Below are 17,917 nucleotides of genomic sequence, written 5' to 3' on the forward strand. Positions count from 1 at the left end.
TTTGGAGATTGACCCTTTAATAGGGGGTAAGGGAGGCAAGAAAAAGGAAAGACAAAACATATTAATGAGGGGCTGCAACTTTAAACTAATGATGTCTAAGCGCCTCAAATACTATGGGAGGTCTAAGCATCTTAAATAGTATGGGAGGTCTAAGCATCTCAAATGGATTGGGCCAAATGCGGTACGAAGGAGAGAGGTGTCCGATGTGACACAACAGATTTAGGTGGCCTTAGCGCCTCACAAGTTTTGGAAACTCAAGAAATTACATTTATGGAACATAACATTGATGATGATGGTATGTATGAGGAGTACGTCCTGGATCTTGACCAAGATTTTGCTGTTGATGATGACATCCTTGCAAAAGATGCAACTTCTTCTACTTCTAAAGATATAATAAAGGATCTCCTGGGGAGGAGATTGTTTTCACCTTCAAAACATTAAACATCCCAAAAGTGCTGAATGATGGCCACTTGAACATGTGGGTAATTTAATTTAAAAAAATGATTAGGTATCCCCTTGATAAGGAAGTGAAAAATGTCCTTTGGGCTAAATGTTCAAGGCTGGTGATCCATGACCAAGTGTGGCTTACTTTCGCCTTGGATCCAGAATTCATCACCTTTCTTTTTTAAATGGGTAGAACCCCGGAAAGGGACTTTAGAATTCCCTCAAAACTTGTAAAGATAGTCCATTATACATTCTCGGCCCACTTGCTAGAATTATTGACATGTCCAAATAGGAATATCTCAAGGGACTTCCAGTAGATTTTGATCTTCTGAGAGGCTGGAGCCAACACGCTATGGTTGTTCTTGGAAATATGAACGCTGCATTGAATACAGAGAGACGCAAAGCAGTCTTTAAGAAAATAAACTGTAAACTGGGGAATCTGGCAGAAAAGGAAGCCTTAGATAATCTGAAATGTCTTATTTTCCGTGAAGATATGGTGAAAACTTTGGGCAAATATGTTGCAACTTTCACTGACCTGGACAAAGTCCAATTAAACATGCACAAGGTTTTCAGCCCAGGTGTTTTGGTAGGCCAGAGGATAGGGACTTTCAGCCCGACGCAGCTTTTAGAGTTCCCATTATAATACTTTAGTCTAAGAGGCAGAGGATATCAATCAACTGAGGCTGCAACCTTTTACCCATAGAGAGGGCGTTATCAACGTGCCAGAGAGAACAAACTTGGAGGACAAGGTTTCTCTGGTTACCAATCTGAGTACAAACACTTCTTTTTCTTTTTCCCCAGGAAAAAGTGGGAGGCTGTCTTAAATATTTTACCTATTTTTGAGAAAGTATAACTCAGGACCTTTGGTTTTTAGAAACCGTCAGAGGTTTTCGAAATAGGTTTAATAGAAACACGAATTCAAAGTGTCCCTCCAAAAGAACGAACATTGACCATGGGATCAGCAGAAAATTGTACAAGAGGAAGTAAAATCAATACTGGAAAAAGAGGCTATTATAGAAGTGAGTACAGAATGCAGAGTCTTCGTAAGTTCTCTTTTCCTGGTGGAGAAGGGCAAAGGGTGGAGGGAGACCTGTCATAAATTTGAGAAACTTAAACAGGTACCTAGTTTACAGACACTTCAAGATGGAAGGGATCTATCTTTTAGGAGACATGCTATTAAAAGATGACTGGGTGGTGAAACTGACCCAAAGGACGTATATTTTACAATCCCTAAGGCCAAGGATTGCCAAGCTTACCTTCAGTTCACCCTGCGGAATCGTCTATACCAGTTTTGTTCATTCCCCTTTAGTCTCTCTTCAGCACCATGGTGTTTCACCAAAGTAATGATGGACGGTAGCATCCTTCCTAAGAGTAACAGGTGTCCATATGATAATTTACTTAGCCGATATCCTTATGTCCCAGTGTCAAACTCAACTCTTTAGAGATTTAGACACAGTTATTTCTCTTCTGGTAAGTTTGGGTTTCATAGTCAACAAAGGAAAGTCCATACTCATTCCTTCTCAGTTGATTATTTTTGTCAAACCCTTTAAAGTTATTACTACTGCTACAATCACAGGTGGGTGAAATGGACTATGCAGAAAGCTGGTATTGATCTTTTAAAGTTTTGTGCTAACTCAATAGGAGGTGCAATAGCTAGTCAAATTTGTTTGAAAGGAGGAAGATTAGAAGTCATCATGAAAGCTGCTGATCGGTCTAATGCAACCATGTTTGTTAAACATTATTGTGAACCAATTGTGCATTAGTTTGATGTGGTTTTGGAAGGCTAACAATATGCATTATGATAGCCTCCAATCTTGTAATGAAATAGTGATTCTCCAAATTAAATGCGAAGAGAATCGGAATTTCATTAAAGACACAGAGGCTTATAACGTTCATTTACAATTATCCACCACCTTCAAATTATTAAAAGTAGCAGACCTTGTTACACACTGTTTTCTGAGCGCTAACAAGACAACACTACAGCGTACAGTGGAGTGTTGTAGAGTGGCATTCAGTTGGGTAGAGTGGAGTTGCTTGCAGTAGAATAGCGTAGAATGGAATATCAAATAATGAAGTAGCGTACAGTGGAGTGTCGTAAAGTTGCATGGCGTACAGTTTAATAGCGTAGAGTGGAGTGGCATATAGTGGTGTGGCATACAGGTTTATGTGACATATAGCAGCAATGTCGATTATGGTGTCCAGCATAACGCAAAAGTGTGAATTGCACTGCCTTTCATTTCTCCAGATTTTCCAATCAATGGAGGGCCACGCATAGTGACCTTGCATTCGTTTGTAAATTTGACTTAAGTTCTGCATTGCCCATGTAACACCATGAGTGATGCAAGAGTACCACAATCTAATAATACAGCTCGGCCCTAGTTATATTGTGGGCCATGGTATACCGTTATAACTTTGTAGTATACAGTGGTTCATGGTTATGACAAGCCACTATATTATTGGGTATTGGCTGTTTTTCGAAAATGGAAATGCAGCCATATTGTTTTTGCTACACTCTGGCTGTGTTAAGTGTTGGGGCCTTAGATACAGTTAAGTAGTAGGCCCCTAATTATTACCACTTTGTTAAAGTGGCAATAGGTAGGGAAATTCATTTATTTACATTTTTTACTAAGTTTACGGACAAGTACTGCAGTAGTTTAACATAATTATTTGAAATTCCGCAAAAGTACCGCAGTGACAGATATCACTAAATTTAAATGCCTTATAACTGCAGTATCCAAAAAGCATAATCTCTGCACCATAATGTATAATCTTGCCAAATTTCACGTAAATCCATTTAGCTGTTTTCATGCTACGTCAGATACAACAGTCTATGGAAAATGCACTAGTGGAAAACGCATTTTGGGACCCCCTTTTATCTTTGCACTCCATTAAGGATTCACCACAAAAGTTTACATCATCTCAAAATGTAAAAAATGCTATAGGTCTGGGAGATTTTGTAGTGATTTGACAAATAAGTGGAAAGGTATTAGGGAGCTAATATCCAAGGAATTTCTATCTTTGTGAATACAGACTGATGGAAATGGCTTTTATGCTATTTATCCCCAAACTTTCTACCTTCCTCCTCCTATTTTTTGGACCCTCTTTTTGTTGGCTACACTTTGTATATACTTTCCAGACAGCTACAACACAGGAGGCATCTGCATCCTGATAGTTATCCTGGGCTGGTGAGAGGAAGGGTTGTTCACATCTTACATGTCAATAGGCTGTGCCCTGCCCTCACACAATAGGCTGATTTACCCCGTACTGATGTCTGGGACCAGGGCTGGGTTGAAAGGGATTGTGTTATACTTGAAAGGGTCCCTTTGAAGTATCCCCCTGAAAAAAGGTATGCTGGAGTATAAGTACAGGAGCTCTAACCCCATGAGCACTTTTGGAACTGGGACTGAAACACTGCCAGACGGGCTGCTAAGCTGCAAAAGGACTCATTTGGACTGCTCTTCTGCTGTTGCCCTTCTTCCAGCTGTTTGCTGGGTGGTATAAAGGACTCACTGGATTGCTTTCTGCTGGTTGCCCTGCTGCCAGCTGCTCCCTGACTTTGGATGACCCAGAAATTACCAGGACTGACAGAAAGAACCACAATCCTTTTTTTTTTTAACGTGCTGGCCTACTGCTTCTCTGGTGCTCCAAGTATTATCCCAGGGGTCCAGCATGTGGAGTGTGTTGGTTGCTGCCCTTGGCCCTGAAACTAGAGTGCCTGTTGAGCAATGTATCTTGTATTTTTACTTAGCGCGTAGATAGCGCTTCACCTGCATCCCTAGGCAGGAACCTCGCCTCTAGGCTGCTCACCGCCTGCGGGCCCGCAAAACATTTTGGGCGTCTGTCGCTGAAGCATGCGGCCTCAAGAGGAGCCTCCCTGTTTGCGCAGCTTCCCCGCTCCGCATCACTGCCAGGTTAATAGGAGAGCTGACAAAAGCCATCTTTGCCTCAACTTAGCCCAGGATGCAGCCGACCGGCACCCAGGAGGGTGCCTAGACCACATCGAGGACTCCTGTTCCTGTGCTGAGGGAGGAGAGAAGGAACCCCTACGTCAGCCTTGTGCTTTGCAGGTGCAATTACCCCCTGGGATTACAGCAGCTGCCTGGCGTGCTCGCAGGCAGCTGCACTTTACAAATATCACCAGTGGGGGGCCAAGAGAGGTCTCCCTGCAGATGTGGCAGTTAGTGCCCCCCTCCACCCGTATGGGGGCATACCTCGGAGGCCAATGTTTGCTGCATTGGTAACATCAATGGCGGAAGTCCGCGATGGAGGCTGGAGGCAAGAGACCCTTACCAAAATTTTGTGAATGCTGAAGTATCGCCCAGGGATAGTCAGTGCAATGTCTGTAGTTGGCACACAGATACTCCTGTGACCTTCTGGTTCTCATAAGTATATTTATGACCACCATCTGCACTGAAAATTACTGCAACTCCGCTAATAGGAGTGAGGCTTCCTGATGCCTATGTGGGATCATTGTTGTTGGTATTCTGATAATGATACCGTGGTGATTTATGTACCTAATTTCTATTACCTGATGTGTTTTATGACCAAGGTAATTAGTGACTGCCTGATGCGGTTTTGCTTTGCAGTATAAGAATACTGACTCTTACTACTGTGATGGTATAATATGCACAATACTTGTGATCTATGACAGTTTGGTTTAAGTTACATACAATATACTATATTTTTTATATAACCGTGTGAGGTCTCTTTTGTGGTGTATTTATTGTGTCACTGGTGAGTGTGTGTTATGCAAACGCTCTACACCTAACCTCTAGAGATAAGCCTGCCTGCTCCTAGGAAGCTATGAAGGGGTGAGAACAAGTTTGGGGTGTAACTGACTTGCCCTGACTAGAGTGGTGGGTTCTGCCTGGCTGAGGTGCATACTCAGAAACCCCATTTCTAACACTGATTATAACTACAGATCGGCAATCAGTTTCATGGTGATTTCTTTCTTTTTATATATTGTATTTTTTATATATTTTCTTATTGGTTTACATTAGCATCTGATCATTAATGTGTATTTTAGTTGTTCACGTAGTAATTCTTCAATTTACATATGCAGTTTAGTTTATTTTTTGCACTTCCTTGCTACTTTTATTAGGGTCGTGCAACATATGAAGCCCAAGGTCAATTTTTATTTTGTTGCACAGGAGTACATAAGAAATATGGTTTCTGTTTGGCTTGTTGGGCACAGTTTCATTTTGTGAGCCAGATGCAAAAAATGTATGTAGAGTAAAATTTATTCTATATGATATGTATTTGTTTATAGGTTTCCATCAGCATGTTACCATAAATGGGTCTTTTCAGTCGTTCATGTAACTTGAAATGTTACATATGCTCTCTAGTTTATTCTTTGGGCTTCCTTGCCACTTTTAGCAGGGTTGTGCTTACATGCCAACATTTCAGAAAAGGAAAGTGGGAGATTTAAAAAAAATAGGGAGATGGTGAAGCTGATAAAGCAGATAGTTGAGGAGGCGGAAGAATGGGAGTAGCAGGTGACCCCTTGGTACAACTGTTAGCTGGCGGTGATGATAATTTAGTAAAAGCTGCCATCTTTTGTTGCAACATAGATAAAAACACCATTGGCACTTGAACCGCCTCTGGTTCTCTATAATAAGAAGATACTTTCTGACTGAAATCCATTCAAGCACTTCCAGGTTTATATGTCTGCAAATACACATACTCATTTTAGGACTCATCATGCATTGCATCCTGTTCAAAATCAGGTACATATCTTACACCTTGAGTTGAGCAGTAGGCTGTCACAAAGGCATAATCACTAGCCTCTTTTTCCTGATCTGATTGTATTAATGGCGATCACTGATAACGGCGAAAAACATCTCCTCTGAAGACCTTCATTGACTGCGAGGGTCCCAGTAGTGATGCCGTTGACTGTATGGTCACTGACGTACACGGTCTGACCTCCGTCATCAAAGGTACTGTCTTCGACGTCTTGGTCTTCAACGTCGACGGTAGGCTGGTTGTTGCCAGCGGTGATCATCTACGGGATGGTCAGCTATAAGGTCTTTGATGCCCATAATATCGTCAACATCAACTGTATTTGTCAGCTATAACACTACCATCAATGATGACAGAGGTGTTAGAGTTGACCGCTGCATCGACATTGACTGTGTTATCTTAGTCGATGATGGCGATGTACTCACCAATGGTGGCATCGATGTCAACTGCATTATATTTGATGGCTGAGTTAAAGTCTGATGTGGTCCTGTTGACAACGAGATTGCCTTTAAAGATTTCTTCTTCCTGGGCACCTGCAAGTTTCTGAAGAGCTTAGACGCTGATTTATCAGCGGAGGAGGTGGCTGCAAGTACTGTACCAAACAGATCAAGCTCACAAAACTTAAAAAGTCTCCTCTTGTGCACTACCTTGATGGAAGTGCTTGGACACTTCTCACAGAATCTTTCCCTGAAGAGGGGGCATCTCCTTTAGAAGGAGAAATATTCTTTATTCATGAGATATAACGCCAACCTATTTTTTTCTATCTTTAAGGGTCTTAGAGGAGAAAGACTTACTAATTCTATATGCATCTGACTTGTGCCGAAAATAAAGACAGTAAATACACTGGGAATGTGGGTCATCAGTATAAATCTTCTTGCCACAAGACAAACAGTTTTAAAAGGGGATATCTTCTCTTTGTCACCCATGATGACAGTTGGTGACAGTTGTCTGTCAGACCAAAAGACCTCACTGGCTCAGAGACTGTAACAATCTTCCCAAAAAACAACTCATAATACAGTGGCTAAAGATAGGGCTGGTTTAGGTCCAGGGCAGAACAAAATAGATACAATTGAAAGGTTAGAGCACAGTTCAGAGGGCACTCCTCACACATGATATGGTGGTCTCTAGGGGGAGTAGGACTGTTGAAACTTCCATCTCATTGATGTTTGGGTTCTTTCAAATGAGATGGATGGGCGACTAAAAATACTGGTTTAGGCCTATGACCTTTTTAGATTATATACATTATATGTATTTTACACTGTATTCTGCTATTGTGATATAGTGGGATTCCCAGCCTGATGACAGGGAATAATTCATGCATGTGAATATATAAAAGAGCCAGTGTTGGAGGACATAAGAAATACTTACTTGCCATACCCAAAACAATCTTCTGCGCACCCTAATATATAATGCTGCCAAATTTCAGCAAAATCCAACTGGCTGTTTGCGTACTAAGCGAAATACAATAGTCTATATAAAATGCATTGGATTTCAAGCCTGTTTTAGGTCCCCTCATTTTTTTCTTTGCATCTCATTGACCAAATGCCATGAAACTTTCATTACTCTGACAATCAAATGGGGGCACCACGTCTGCAAAGCTTTGCAGACATTTGTCAAAAAGGTGCAAAGTTATTATTAGACAAAAATATTTTAAAAAAAGTCCCTATCTCTGGTCACCCTAACTATAACTGCAGTCAGGTCTGCACATTTTGGGACCCTCCTGTTTTTTTGTTTTTTTTTGCATCCCCTTAATGAATGCCCGTGAAACTTTGAATCATTCGCCAATGTAGAGAAAGGAATAGGTCTGCAAAGTTTTGTGGAGATTCGTCAAGCGGATGCAAAGTTTTAGCACCCAAAATCTGAAGAGTTTGTAACTCTGGGAATCCTGACTATATTGGCAGTTGCCACTGCGTAGTTCTAGTCAGGGCTGCTTTTCCACAGAAGCAGTCTTTTTTGGTTTGCTGCTAACTCTGGGCATGTTTGACTAATCTTCACAAAACTTTCCAAATAAAAAGTACATCCGCCCCAGTTCCTTCCAGGAAAGTTTCGGGGTGATCTGTCAAGCAGGGGCAGAGGTAAAAAAAAAAGAGGGTCCCAAAACGCAAAATCCCCATGCATTTTCCATAGACTTCTTTAAGACGGGTTACAGCAAAAACTGCTGAACACAATTATACCAAATTCAGCAGGAAGCTAGATCTTGGTTCGCAGGTTTTTGTGATTTGGTGTAATTCCGTTAAGTAGTTTTCAAGAAATGAAGGGTAAAAAATAATTGTATTTTTTTGGCAGCGGGGCTCATAAGAGTATCTAAGACTCTTGTGGAAGTGTCAATTTAAAAATAAAGTGTTCTGATTGGCCCAGGGAGTTTTATTTCCCCAGAGCCTTCTTGTTCCCGTGTAGTCAGACTGGCTGCCAGCAACGTGAGAAAAATGTTGTTGGCAGCCTTTAAAGGACATGGGGACTTAGTCCCCTGCCCTGAAGTTTTAAAACAAATGCACTGCGGAATGGGTCTCTGGGGCTGAAATCGGCAGGGGTGGGGTGGAATGCCCACTCCCCCTACAAATATCTCTGGGCCCTGGGATTGGGGCCCTACGGGCCGAAATTAGCCAAAATCAGAGATGTCATTTTAGATGTCATTATTGATGTCATAGAACATGTCATGAATTATGCCATATGTGAGGTCATAAACAGCTCATGGTGAGTGCTTCTAAGGTGAATTTGTGTTTTTTTCTTTTTAGTTCAGAACGTTATTGTTGACACTGACACATTCACTTAACTTTAACGTTATTTTAAACTTTGTTTTTTTTAAATGTATATACCTCAAGCACAGTACATGTTCACTAAGGGTCATGTGTTGCAAGAACAACCGACTTCCAATAAACACAAAATACAAATCACAGTTCAATGGTTCATAGTGAACGGTATGTACTATTTATTATTCTTACAACGAACGTAATTCAATGGACATTCCTTTTTTGTGCAATTATGGTCTAAGAAATTATTATTGATTAGGTGGATATAGCACTCATTACTAATCAAGTTATGAGGAATGGGTGGAGATTAGGTGTGGTGAGGGTTTTTTGGGTTGTTCAGGGATGGGTTGAGTTTAGGCCTCGTGAGGAATTTTTAGGGGGAGGAAAACTATACTTAAGATCATAATGACGAATAAAGATGGTCTGCGGCAGGAGAAACTCTACTCCCACTGAATTAATAGAAGACATATTATGGAAGTAAGTTAAATCTACCAGCATGTAAACCAGAAAGTGTGACAACAGGTCTTTACTACAGTTTAGGGGCAGTGTGGGGCCCTGCATCGGATGGTTCCTAGGGGTCCAGGGAATTAAAGCAACCAAAGTAAATGCTTGGCAATGTAAAAGATATAATTGGAAAATATATTCCCTGAAGTGGTGAAGTAAATACCGCCAACAAAAATGTTTCTGAAAGAAAGGCCTGCAACCATTGCACTTACACCTTAAAAATAGGCATGCAAAAGCTATATTGAAAAGAAAATACATCCTACGAATTGGCTGCAGGTAAATGGCAATGCCATTCACCCTGCAAATTTCCACTGAACAGTTTAGGTAAAATAGTTTCTTTATAATAGCATTCCATCGTTTTCCAATTAAAGCACATACAACCAGGTGAGTAAGAACACTTTGGCATGAAGTCAGTGCTAGGAATATGGGAACTTAGGGAGGGACTGACATGAGCATGCATAGCTTTGTAGTGTCACATCAACTCAGATCACTACTTAAAGTATTTGTTACATACAGAGTACTTTAATTATTGTACAAACGATTTTTTAAGCTGCTACCAATTCAGTTTATTTCTTGCTTAATTTGCTAAAGTTTTAGTGACTTTTTCAAACATCACTCCTAAACCTCAGGTTCCACTGAGCTTTCTTAGCAACATGCCTATCAGACTGATGAAGACTGTAAAAAGTAGAAGGTGAAGGAAATTGATCAATGTGGAAACCAGCATGATCCTCACTGGGGATTTCGTGCAATCACCTACAAAAATCTCCTGCTAGTCATCAGCAAAATAAGAGTTATGAGTATGTCAAACTGTCCATGTAACACGACATAAGTAGCCGGAAGAAAGGGAAATCAACAGGGCAGTCAAAAAACAGCCACTCCACACGCACTGCACGAACTAGGCCTCAACAGGAAAAATAATCTCAACTGTCATACCGCCTCTGAATTAAAAAAAAAACAACTAGTAAAACAGACAAGGATTTACAGCTATCAGTTTCGGTGCATCATATGATGGCATTACAGTCGTGGAAAAATATATATTGTTGTGGAAAACTGTACTTAAATTCATAATGAAGAAAAAATCTCGCCTGCGGCAGGAGAACCTCTACCACCACTGAATGGATAGAAGACAGACTATGAGGGTAAATTAAAAATACCAGCAGGAAATCCAGCAAGTGTGACTGACGAGATTTATTTTACTACCGCTGTAGTACCTGTCCATGAAGCGGGTCGTCACTTCCCTCCTGTTCAGAAGAATAGCTTTCCTCCTCTTCCTCGGAATAATTGTCGATGTCTGGAGACCGATCTGTGAAACAATGCAGGGGTGTTTTATTCTTAACATAAACAATAAAACGGCACCATAATATGCTGTATGATCAAAGGCATCTTACCAAGAGCATGAGCAAGTGTGTAAATGTATTAAGTATGTGATTTGAAGTTTTTAACAATCTTCGGAAAATATGTAAGGGCCCCGTAAAACGGGAAACCAAATTATGCAGTACAGCTGTCCAAATTATTGATCAATAAAAGGCTAATTAAGTGGCAAGTAAAGGCAAATTATGCAACATATTATGTGACTAAAGACAAACTATGCAGCACAATCTGTTACATTACTTATTTATTTTGGCAATTTTAGAAGCATTGCTGTAACTGGGAACCCATTTTTATTACAAATACATTTGTTTTCTTGGAAAAAATATATACATACTCAGCAGAAATAACTGAAAATGCTATTATCCAACAAATAATGATTTTATCTATCATGGAAGCACCGAAATGTATTAAAAGAAAATGTTTTTTGCCCTTGTGCTACTGCTAAAGAAGCAGCAGGTCGCATGCTGTTGGGGCAGAGGATCGTCCCCTAAATACAAACAAACAATGTACTGGTGTACTGCAACGAACAAACTGAAATTTACGCCGAGCTCTTGCCACTAACAGCTTGCCCCACAGACATTTTGAGTCCTCATACGAACTGTGTTTTCTTCGACGAGGCAAGGAATGGGTAGGAATTGGCGGAGTGGGCTGGCTGCCCTGGAAGATCGGTGTGTTGCTTGGTGTAGGGCAGCAGCATGAATGAGACTGTTGCTACAACATTGAACATAGGGCTGCTTGTGCTCCTATTCCAAGGGGAGTTGGCCTGGCAGTTTGGGATGGGCTGTTACTTTTGGAGTAAAACCAAGATAGATTTGTACATGGCTTGCCCTAATCTAAAGTGGCACGGTTGGTGAAAGAATGATTGGCTGGGAAGCAGCCCCACCATACTAAGCAGCTGGGGCCCATGAAAATCATCACCTGCCTGGGAAGTGTGTACTAACTCACCACAGGAGGGATGGAAAGAGCTGCACACTTCAGAATGCTGCTATTTATATGAGAATGAAGATAAGATGAGAGGAGAACTCAAAGTGGAGGCACAGAAAATCTCTTGAGCAAAAGGGTGCTTACCATACACTACGCAACACCTAGGATGAGCCTGACTATAACCCCTTTCACTTGAGATTGCCACTACACTGGCTTAAGAAGCCCAGGGTGGAAGTGACAGAACTTCTGGGAACTGACCTGGTCTAGGAGGCGCCAGAGTCCGTGTCAGCTGGAAGATGGAGCCAGCACTTGAAGAAGCCTATGTTACTCTTTAGAGGAAGGCATGTGTGACACTGGGATAAAGAAGTGTCATTTTCCTGCCTTATGAAAGGATCAATTGACAAGGCAGCAGTGGAGGGAAGAAAAACAGAGGTGCCTTAGCAGGAATCAAGATGGTGCCTGCATTCATGAAGTGCTGACAACTTCCCTTGGCAAGTCACAAAGAAACAAATAATGGCCCGCCAGATAAACTGGATGCTATTATAGAGGAGATATCTGCCTTTAGTGGCTTAAAAGCTAAGATTAACATACTAATAGTAGATAAGGGAATCCTTCAGGATGGCCAATTTAAGTGGATGAACCAAGTGATACAAAATAAAGATGCTGTAGGTCAGGTTCGCCCTTCCAAGGATAACCCGTATAATTAATTAGCATAGAAGTCCTGACAGAAAGGAAGCGGTCCTTGAATTTCAATCGGAGGACTCAGTGGGCCTGAGCAGATACAACATTTTAGTAGTGGGCCTGCCGGAAGGCATTGAGGACAAGCCCATGGTGGCTTTGGTCTCCAAATTCTTTGACTTGGAAGAGGCCCATGGGATGCCAGCGAGATGCCTCCCCTCCAGAAGTGCCGCCAAAGCAAGTGGTAGCAAGCCTGCTCTGTTTTCCAGACTAATACAAAATGTCTTCATCCACTACAAAAGGCCAGAGAGGTTCTGGAAAGTACAAGGCCGAAAATAAAATGGTATCATGGTTCCCAGATTACACTGCTGCAGTTGAGGACAAAAGGGCCTCATTAGTGGAAGTAAATAATGGATTGAGGAATGTTCAAATACTGTAAATACTACTGTCAACCCCAAGTTGAAGGCAATGATAGATGGCAAGGCCCTTTAATTTAATAAACTACTGGAATCATGGGAACAATACATGACAGCGAAAATCTATGTTATTTGGGCTCAACAGCAACTCCTTAAAAAAAGAGACAGGAAAAAAGTGGTCCAAAAATAGAAGGATAAAACACCTGATCGAACAACAGGTGATAAAGGAGGCGTCTGTGCAGTAGATATTTCCAAAGCATTCAAAGATGCCAGGAGCCCTAACTGGAAACAAACAAAAGATCAGACTCAGACCTGGTTTCTAAGATATCTCTAGAGAAAAAAAAGGAACAGCCCCAAATAACAATTAAACGGGCAGATGCCATATGAAAACCGCCCTGAAAAGGAGAAAAAGCAGGAAGTAGGGATCTGTGAATGCAAGGAAACCAAAGGTGACTGCAAGGGAACCAAAGGAAATTGCAAAGAGTATACCTTTAAGAGATGGCATGTATCAGTATAAGCATGATTTTTTGCATTTGTAATGAGAAAGCAAGGTCAGGCTGGTCAGTGATAGTTGCACACAAAAGGTTTGCGTCTCTTTAGATCTCCCTTAACTCAGTAGAGTGAGGGAGAATAAACTGATATTTAGTGAGGTTTTCTGATGTTTGGGCAGAAGGCCATCACAACTCCTTCCTGGGGTGCATGAGTAGGGAAACGTCTGGGGTGGATTACTCAGCTCTACTTGCAAATAAGCAGGTATTAAGGAGTAAAACGAGGTGTAATGAGTATAATGTATTTGAGAGACATTTCCAGGGGACCAGACCACACACAGCCATGCAGAATCAAAGACAAGGTGAGCCACATAAATATATACATTTCCTTTACTTGGAATGTAAGAGAAATGTGCACAGCAAACAAAAGATGTACTTGCATACCTGAAACTAAGGGGTGTTCTAGTTATATCCCTACAAAAGACGCATCTAACAAATCAGAAGTTGTGAGACTGTAGTGTAGATGGAAGGTATTAGTATATGCAACTAGGTTCTCCTCATATATGAGAAGGACCTTAATTTGGATCAGACCCATAGGGCCTTCTGCGACAACCTAGGTGCAAACAGACAAGGAAGGTTGGTACGTTCTATTGGCTAGGCTAGATGGTTGTGACTTTATCCTGGGTAGCATACATCGTCCCCACTCCTCCTTCCCCAAAGTGTGGACCAACTAAGTTTCTTGGCTGAACTGTTCCCTAGATTGTCAGATGTGCTGCAAATGCACTATGATACTGGGAGTGGATTAGAACGGTGTCCTCCTTCTTCACCTTGCATTATCTATTTGCAAGACTAGACACAGTGCTGTACTCTGGGGGCCTGAAAGTAATACACATCCAACATCTTAGATGTAGACTATAGAAACGTAACTCTTTGATGTCAGTGTTTCAATGGGGGTGACAGACACCACTTATTCCAACCTAAAGGCTGCAGGTGCAATGTGAGAGGATGCAATGTATGAGGCTCTCTAAAAGGTATGATTAAGGACTTCTAAATAAACCAGCATTTTCAATGCAAGGGGGCTCGCATTTGCTCGAGTTGGAGCTATTTGCATTGTAAACTCCTAACCTAACTTTTCTTGCCACACAAATCAAAAGAAAAAAAACACAGCGCGATCGGGCTATGTAAAATGCAGCACGGTCGCGCTAAAATTGAAAACAAAAAAAGGAGCGCTATTGCGCTATGTAAACTATAGCGCGATCGCGCTGGGGAGAAAATTAATAGATAAAGCAGTCCAGAAACCAGGCTCAAAACATCGAGCCTCGCATGTTTCTAGTAGTTTACTGGTTCCGTGTAGGTGGGCTAAACACAGGAAAAGGCATGGCGTATACATGCCTTTCACAAATGAAAGCAAGCAAATTTTAAAGAGGAAGCCCAGGAACCTATGAAAGAGACTGACGTGACCTGGGTGTGGTTTGAAGCCCAAAGAGAGATTTCTTTATGGACAGAGCGCTTTGCGCTTGCCCATAAAAAGGGCGCTGCTACTATTGCAAGGGTCAAATTGGAGAAGTCTACTACTATGCTACAAGGGCAAAGTATTAGCCAATATTAGTGATGAATTAATTTTCCAGATAGAAAGGGAAGCAGCAGCAGTTCCCCTAAAGAAATACCGGCTGAAAGAAAAGAAAGAGAAATATGCCACTACAATGGAAATGTTAATGTGTCTTAATTACACTGAATCTATGACCCGGAAACACTAGGAAGGGGAAAAAGTTGGCAGATTACTGGCCTGGTGATAAGATCTGATCTAAGAGGCAACCTGAGTACACAAGTGAGAAATAGCATGGGGCATCTGTTTTGCTCACAGCAGGAAATATCACCTCTGTAAACTATTTTAAGAATTTATATAGCTGATGAGCACGAGTGCCCAAGAGTGACATTAAGTATTACCTAGATAGGGTGGAACTGAAATAGGGGGACCTATAACAAAAGAGTTAACGCTTAGCCTTAATGATAAGGCTAAAAGCACACCGCAGGGTAAAGGCAGTTTCTGCCAGCTAAATGATATGTATTTCAACCTAACTTGCCGCTCAGCTTACCAGGATCAACGCAGGAGTATTAGAACAGAGCAAATTACTGACCACTGCTAGAGAAGCCCTAAAGGTATCCCTACCAAAGCCACACCAAGACACAAATGACGTAGCCACATGCAGGCCATTGTCCATGTTTAATCTGAACTATAACATTTGAAGCAAGATACTAGCAGGAAGATATGTTGTCCCCATAAAAGTATATTGAGGCGCTATTGTGGTCTAGGCAGGGGCGTAGCTTCGGGGAGCTGTCTGAGGTGTTACACCCCCCTAATAAATGTATTTTCTGGCAAATAGTTAGGTACAAGTGCTTTCAGTCGGGTATGGTGAGGTGTATGTCGGACTTCACCAGATATTTTTACATAAACACAGGCAAAAATGCACTCACACTCTCCCCTCTGCTTTGAAAGTCTTCAAAAATGTTGGTTATTTTACAAAATATGTGTTTTCTCTCTCTTACTACCCCTGACAATGCACATTTCTCTCCCCTTCTCATGTGCCCTGCTTGCTGTATATGTTGGAAAATCTGAACCTCACCCACCCACCCATCTTACTGACCAAGCTACGCCCGTGGATCTAGGTGATCCTTAAAAAAGCATGTAATACCCCCAATTGGGGCTATCTGCTCGCCCTACTGTATTTGAAAAAACTTCGAGAGCATGCAAAGGAAAATGTACTTTAAGTGCAGTTAACATTCAGAGGCAACAGAAAAGGGTGCTCCTTATCCCGCGGGGCCTTTGCGCTCGCCTTGGAGAACCATTTGCAGATATCATATGAGTTGGGAGTGGCGGGGATGGGGGGGGGGGGATTGTGGGGCAGCCCAAGCAAGACTGGCTCCCTGTTATTTCCCCCGTGCAGATGATCAGCTCTTTTTTCAAATAAATAGTACAACAGGCCTGAAGCCAACAATACAGTGCCTTGAAGAATTTGGGAAGCTATAGGGACTCAAAACTAAGAGGCCAAAAACTTGTGTGTCCTATTCAGCCATGCCATGACTAAGACAACCCACATGTAGATCACTGGAACATTACACCCAACTGCAAAGGTTTTTTTTCACAGCTCGTAGGATGAGAAAATGGACTGGTAGGTGACTGTTATTAGGCAGATGAAATCAAAAACCTGACGATTTTGACTCAGAACTGCCAGACAATCAGCTGCCAGACAAATAGTTCATAACATATGGAGCAGTAGCAAATACTTTAAAGCACACATAGTGACCCTGCTCAACAGAACCACTAACACATGGGGCCCAACAAGCCCCGTTCAAAACCTGAAATGGACATAAATGGCATGGCTTTATAAAGCCCTATTATTAATGACTTAATGCGGTCCAGTTAAACAAAAAATGATCTGGGAGAATAACATAGGAAGGACGTTTAAGAACAAGGAACGGGCTTGAGTGTTAAAATATCCCCATAGTCCCTCCTGAGACACAAGGTTCAAACTATATACATGACACATCCATGACCGGCAAAAGACTACATAAGAGTTGCGGGGACCAACAATATGAACTGCCTCAGTGCAAAATTTGAATGCAACACTTAAGTGCACTTGTTATACACAGATGTGTGGACCATGCTCTAGGACGCAATCTACAACAGGCTGAAGAGGCACAAATCGGCCAAAACCGATCTAGGTTTGCTTGTCTTCCTATTCAGAGGGAACCAGGTTTGGTCTGGGACTTTGGCCTGAACCATTCCCAATGTAGCAGGATCAGGACTGATTTTCATATGTCTGCTTTGTGTCTGAGGTGGCATTTTGGACAAAAGAATGATGTGCTTGGATAAGGCCCTAAATAATTACTAGTGACTGAAATTAAATTAGGCACTTCACCCATCACATTTTTGCTTTCTTCAGTGCAACACTCAACCGTAGGGCACCAAGTCATCCTTCAGTGACACCTGCAAAGGAGGTTTGGTCTAACTGGTTTTGATGGCCTGTGTCCTACAAGAATTAGAGGAGAAAAATCTTCCCAACTTAATCCTAGGAAGAATCAATACTTTCTGACAGAGGTGGCCTTTGGTTGCCACCTTGGTGCATTACAAGATGAAAGACAACATAGATTTCCTGTAAGGCTTTCTTTCTTCATGTATTTATTTATGCACTTTAACTCTCCTCCTCTTGAAATGGATCTTCAGCTTTGCCCCAATTATGAAGTACCTACACAAGTAACATATTGTTACTCCACCCTTTTTCAAACCTTCAAGTATTTTATATATATACTTAGCTCCTAGTGTCTCATTAGTCATCCCATCTTCTAATTCATGAAGACATAGAACAACACAATAAAGAGCCAAAGGGGGATTACTGATAGTGTACAATTTTCCTCTTGGACCAATCCCAGTCAGACAGCAAATACAAGCTGGCTGCATGGACTAGCCTCTTGTTCTCAGTAATCAACCCTTTGTTTTTTCTGTAATAGTGGTAAACACTAGTTTACGTAGATGCAGATTCCTTACAAATGTGAAAATGAATTTTCTGAGATGCTTATGTTGACACCCTGAGAGGTCTGGGTG

At 41.6% G+C, this 17,917-nt stretch overlaps 1 protein-coding gene across 3 annotated transcripts in view; it reads right to left on the reverse strand.

The window, feature by feature from the left end:
- PACS1 (phosphofurin acidic cluster sorting protein 1) overlaps nucleotides 1-17,917 on the reverse strand; it is a 1,571,500-nt gene that overhangs the window by 1,011,101 nt on the left and 542,482 nt on the right. For all 3 annotated transcript variants that reach the window (XM_069207928.1, XM_069207930.1, XM_069207929.1), the window contains exon 6: nucleotides 10,649-10,740. In XM_069207928.1, the coding sequence (XP_069064029.1) occupies nucleotides 10,649-10,740 (92 nt within the window). The remainder of the gene's footprint in view (nucleotides 1-10,648; nucleotides 10,741-17,917) is intronic.

The sequence above is a fragment of the Pleurodeles waltl genome, chromosome 9 (assembly GCF_031143425.1).
Source record: "Pleurodeles waltl isolate 20211129_DDA chromosome 9, aPleWal1.hap1.20221129, whole genome shotgun sequence".
In the NCBI taxonomy this organism is placed as follows: domain Eukaryota; kingdom Metazoa; phylum Chordata; class Amphibia; order Caudata; family Salamandridae; genus Pleurodeles; species Pleurodeles waltl.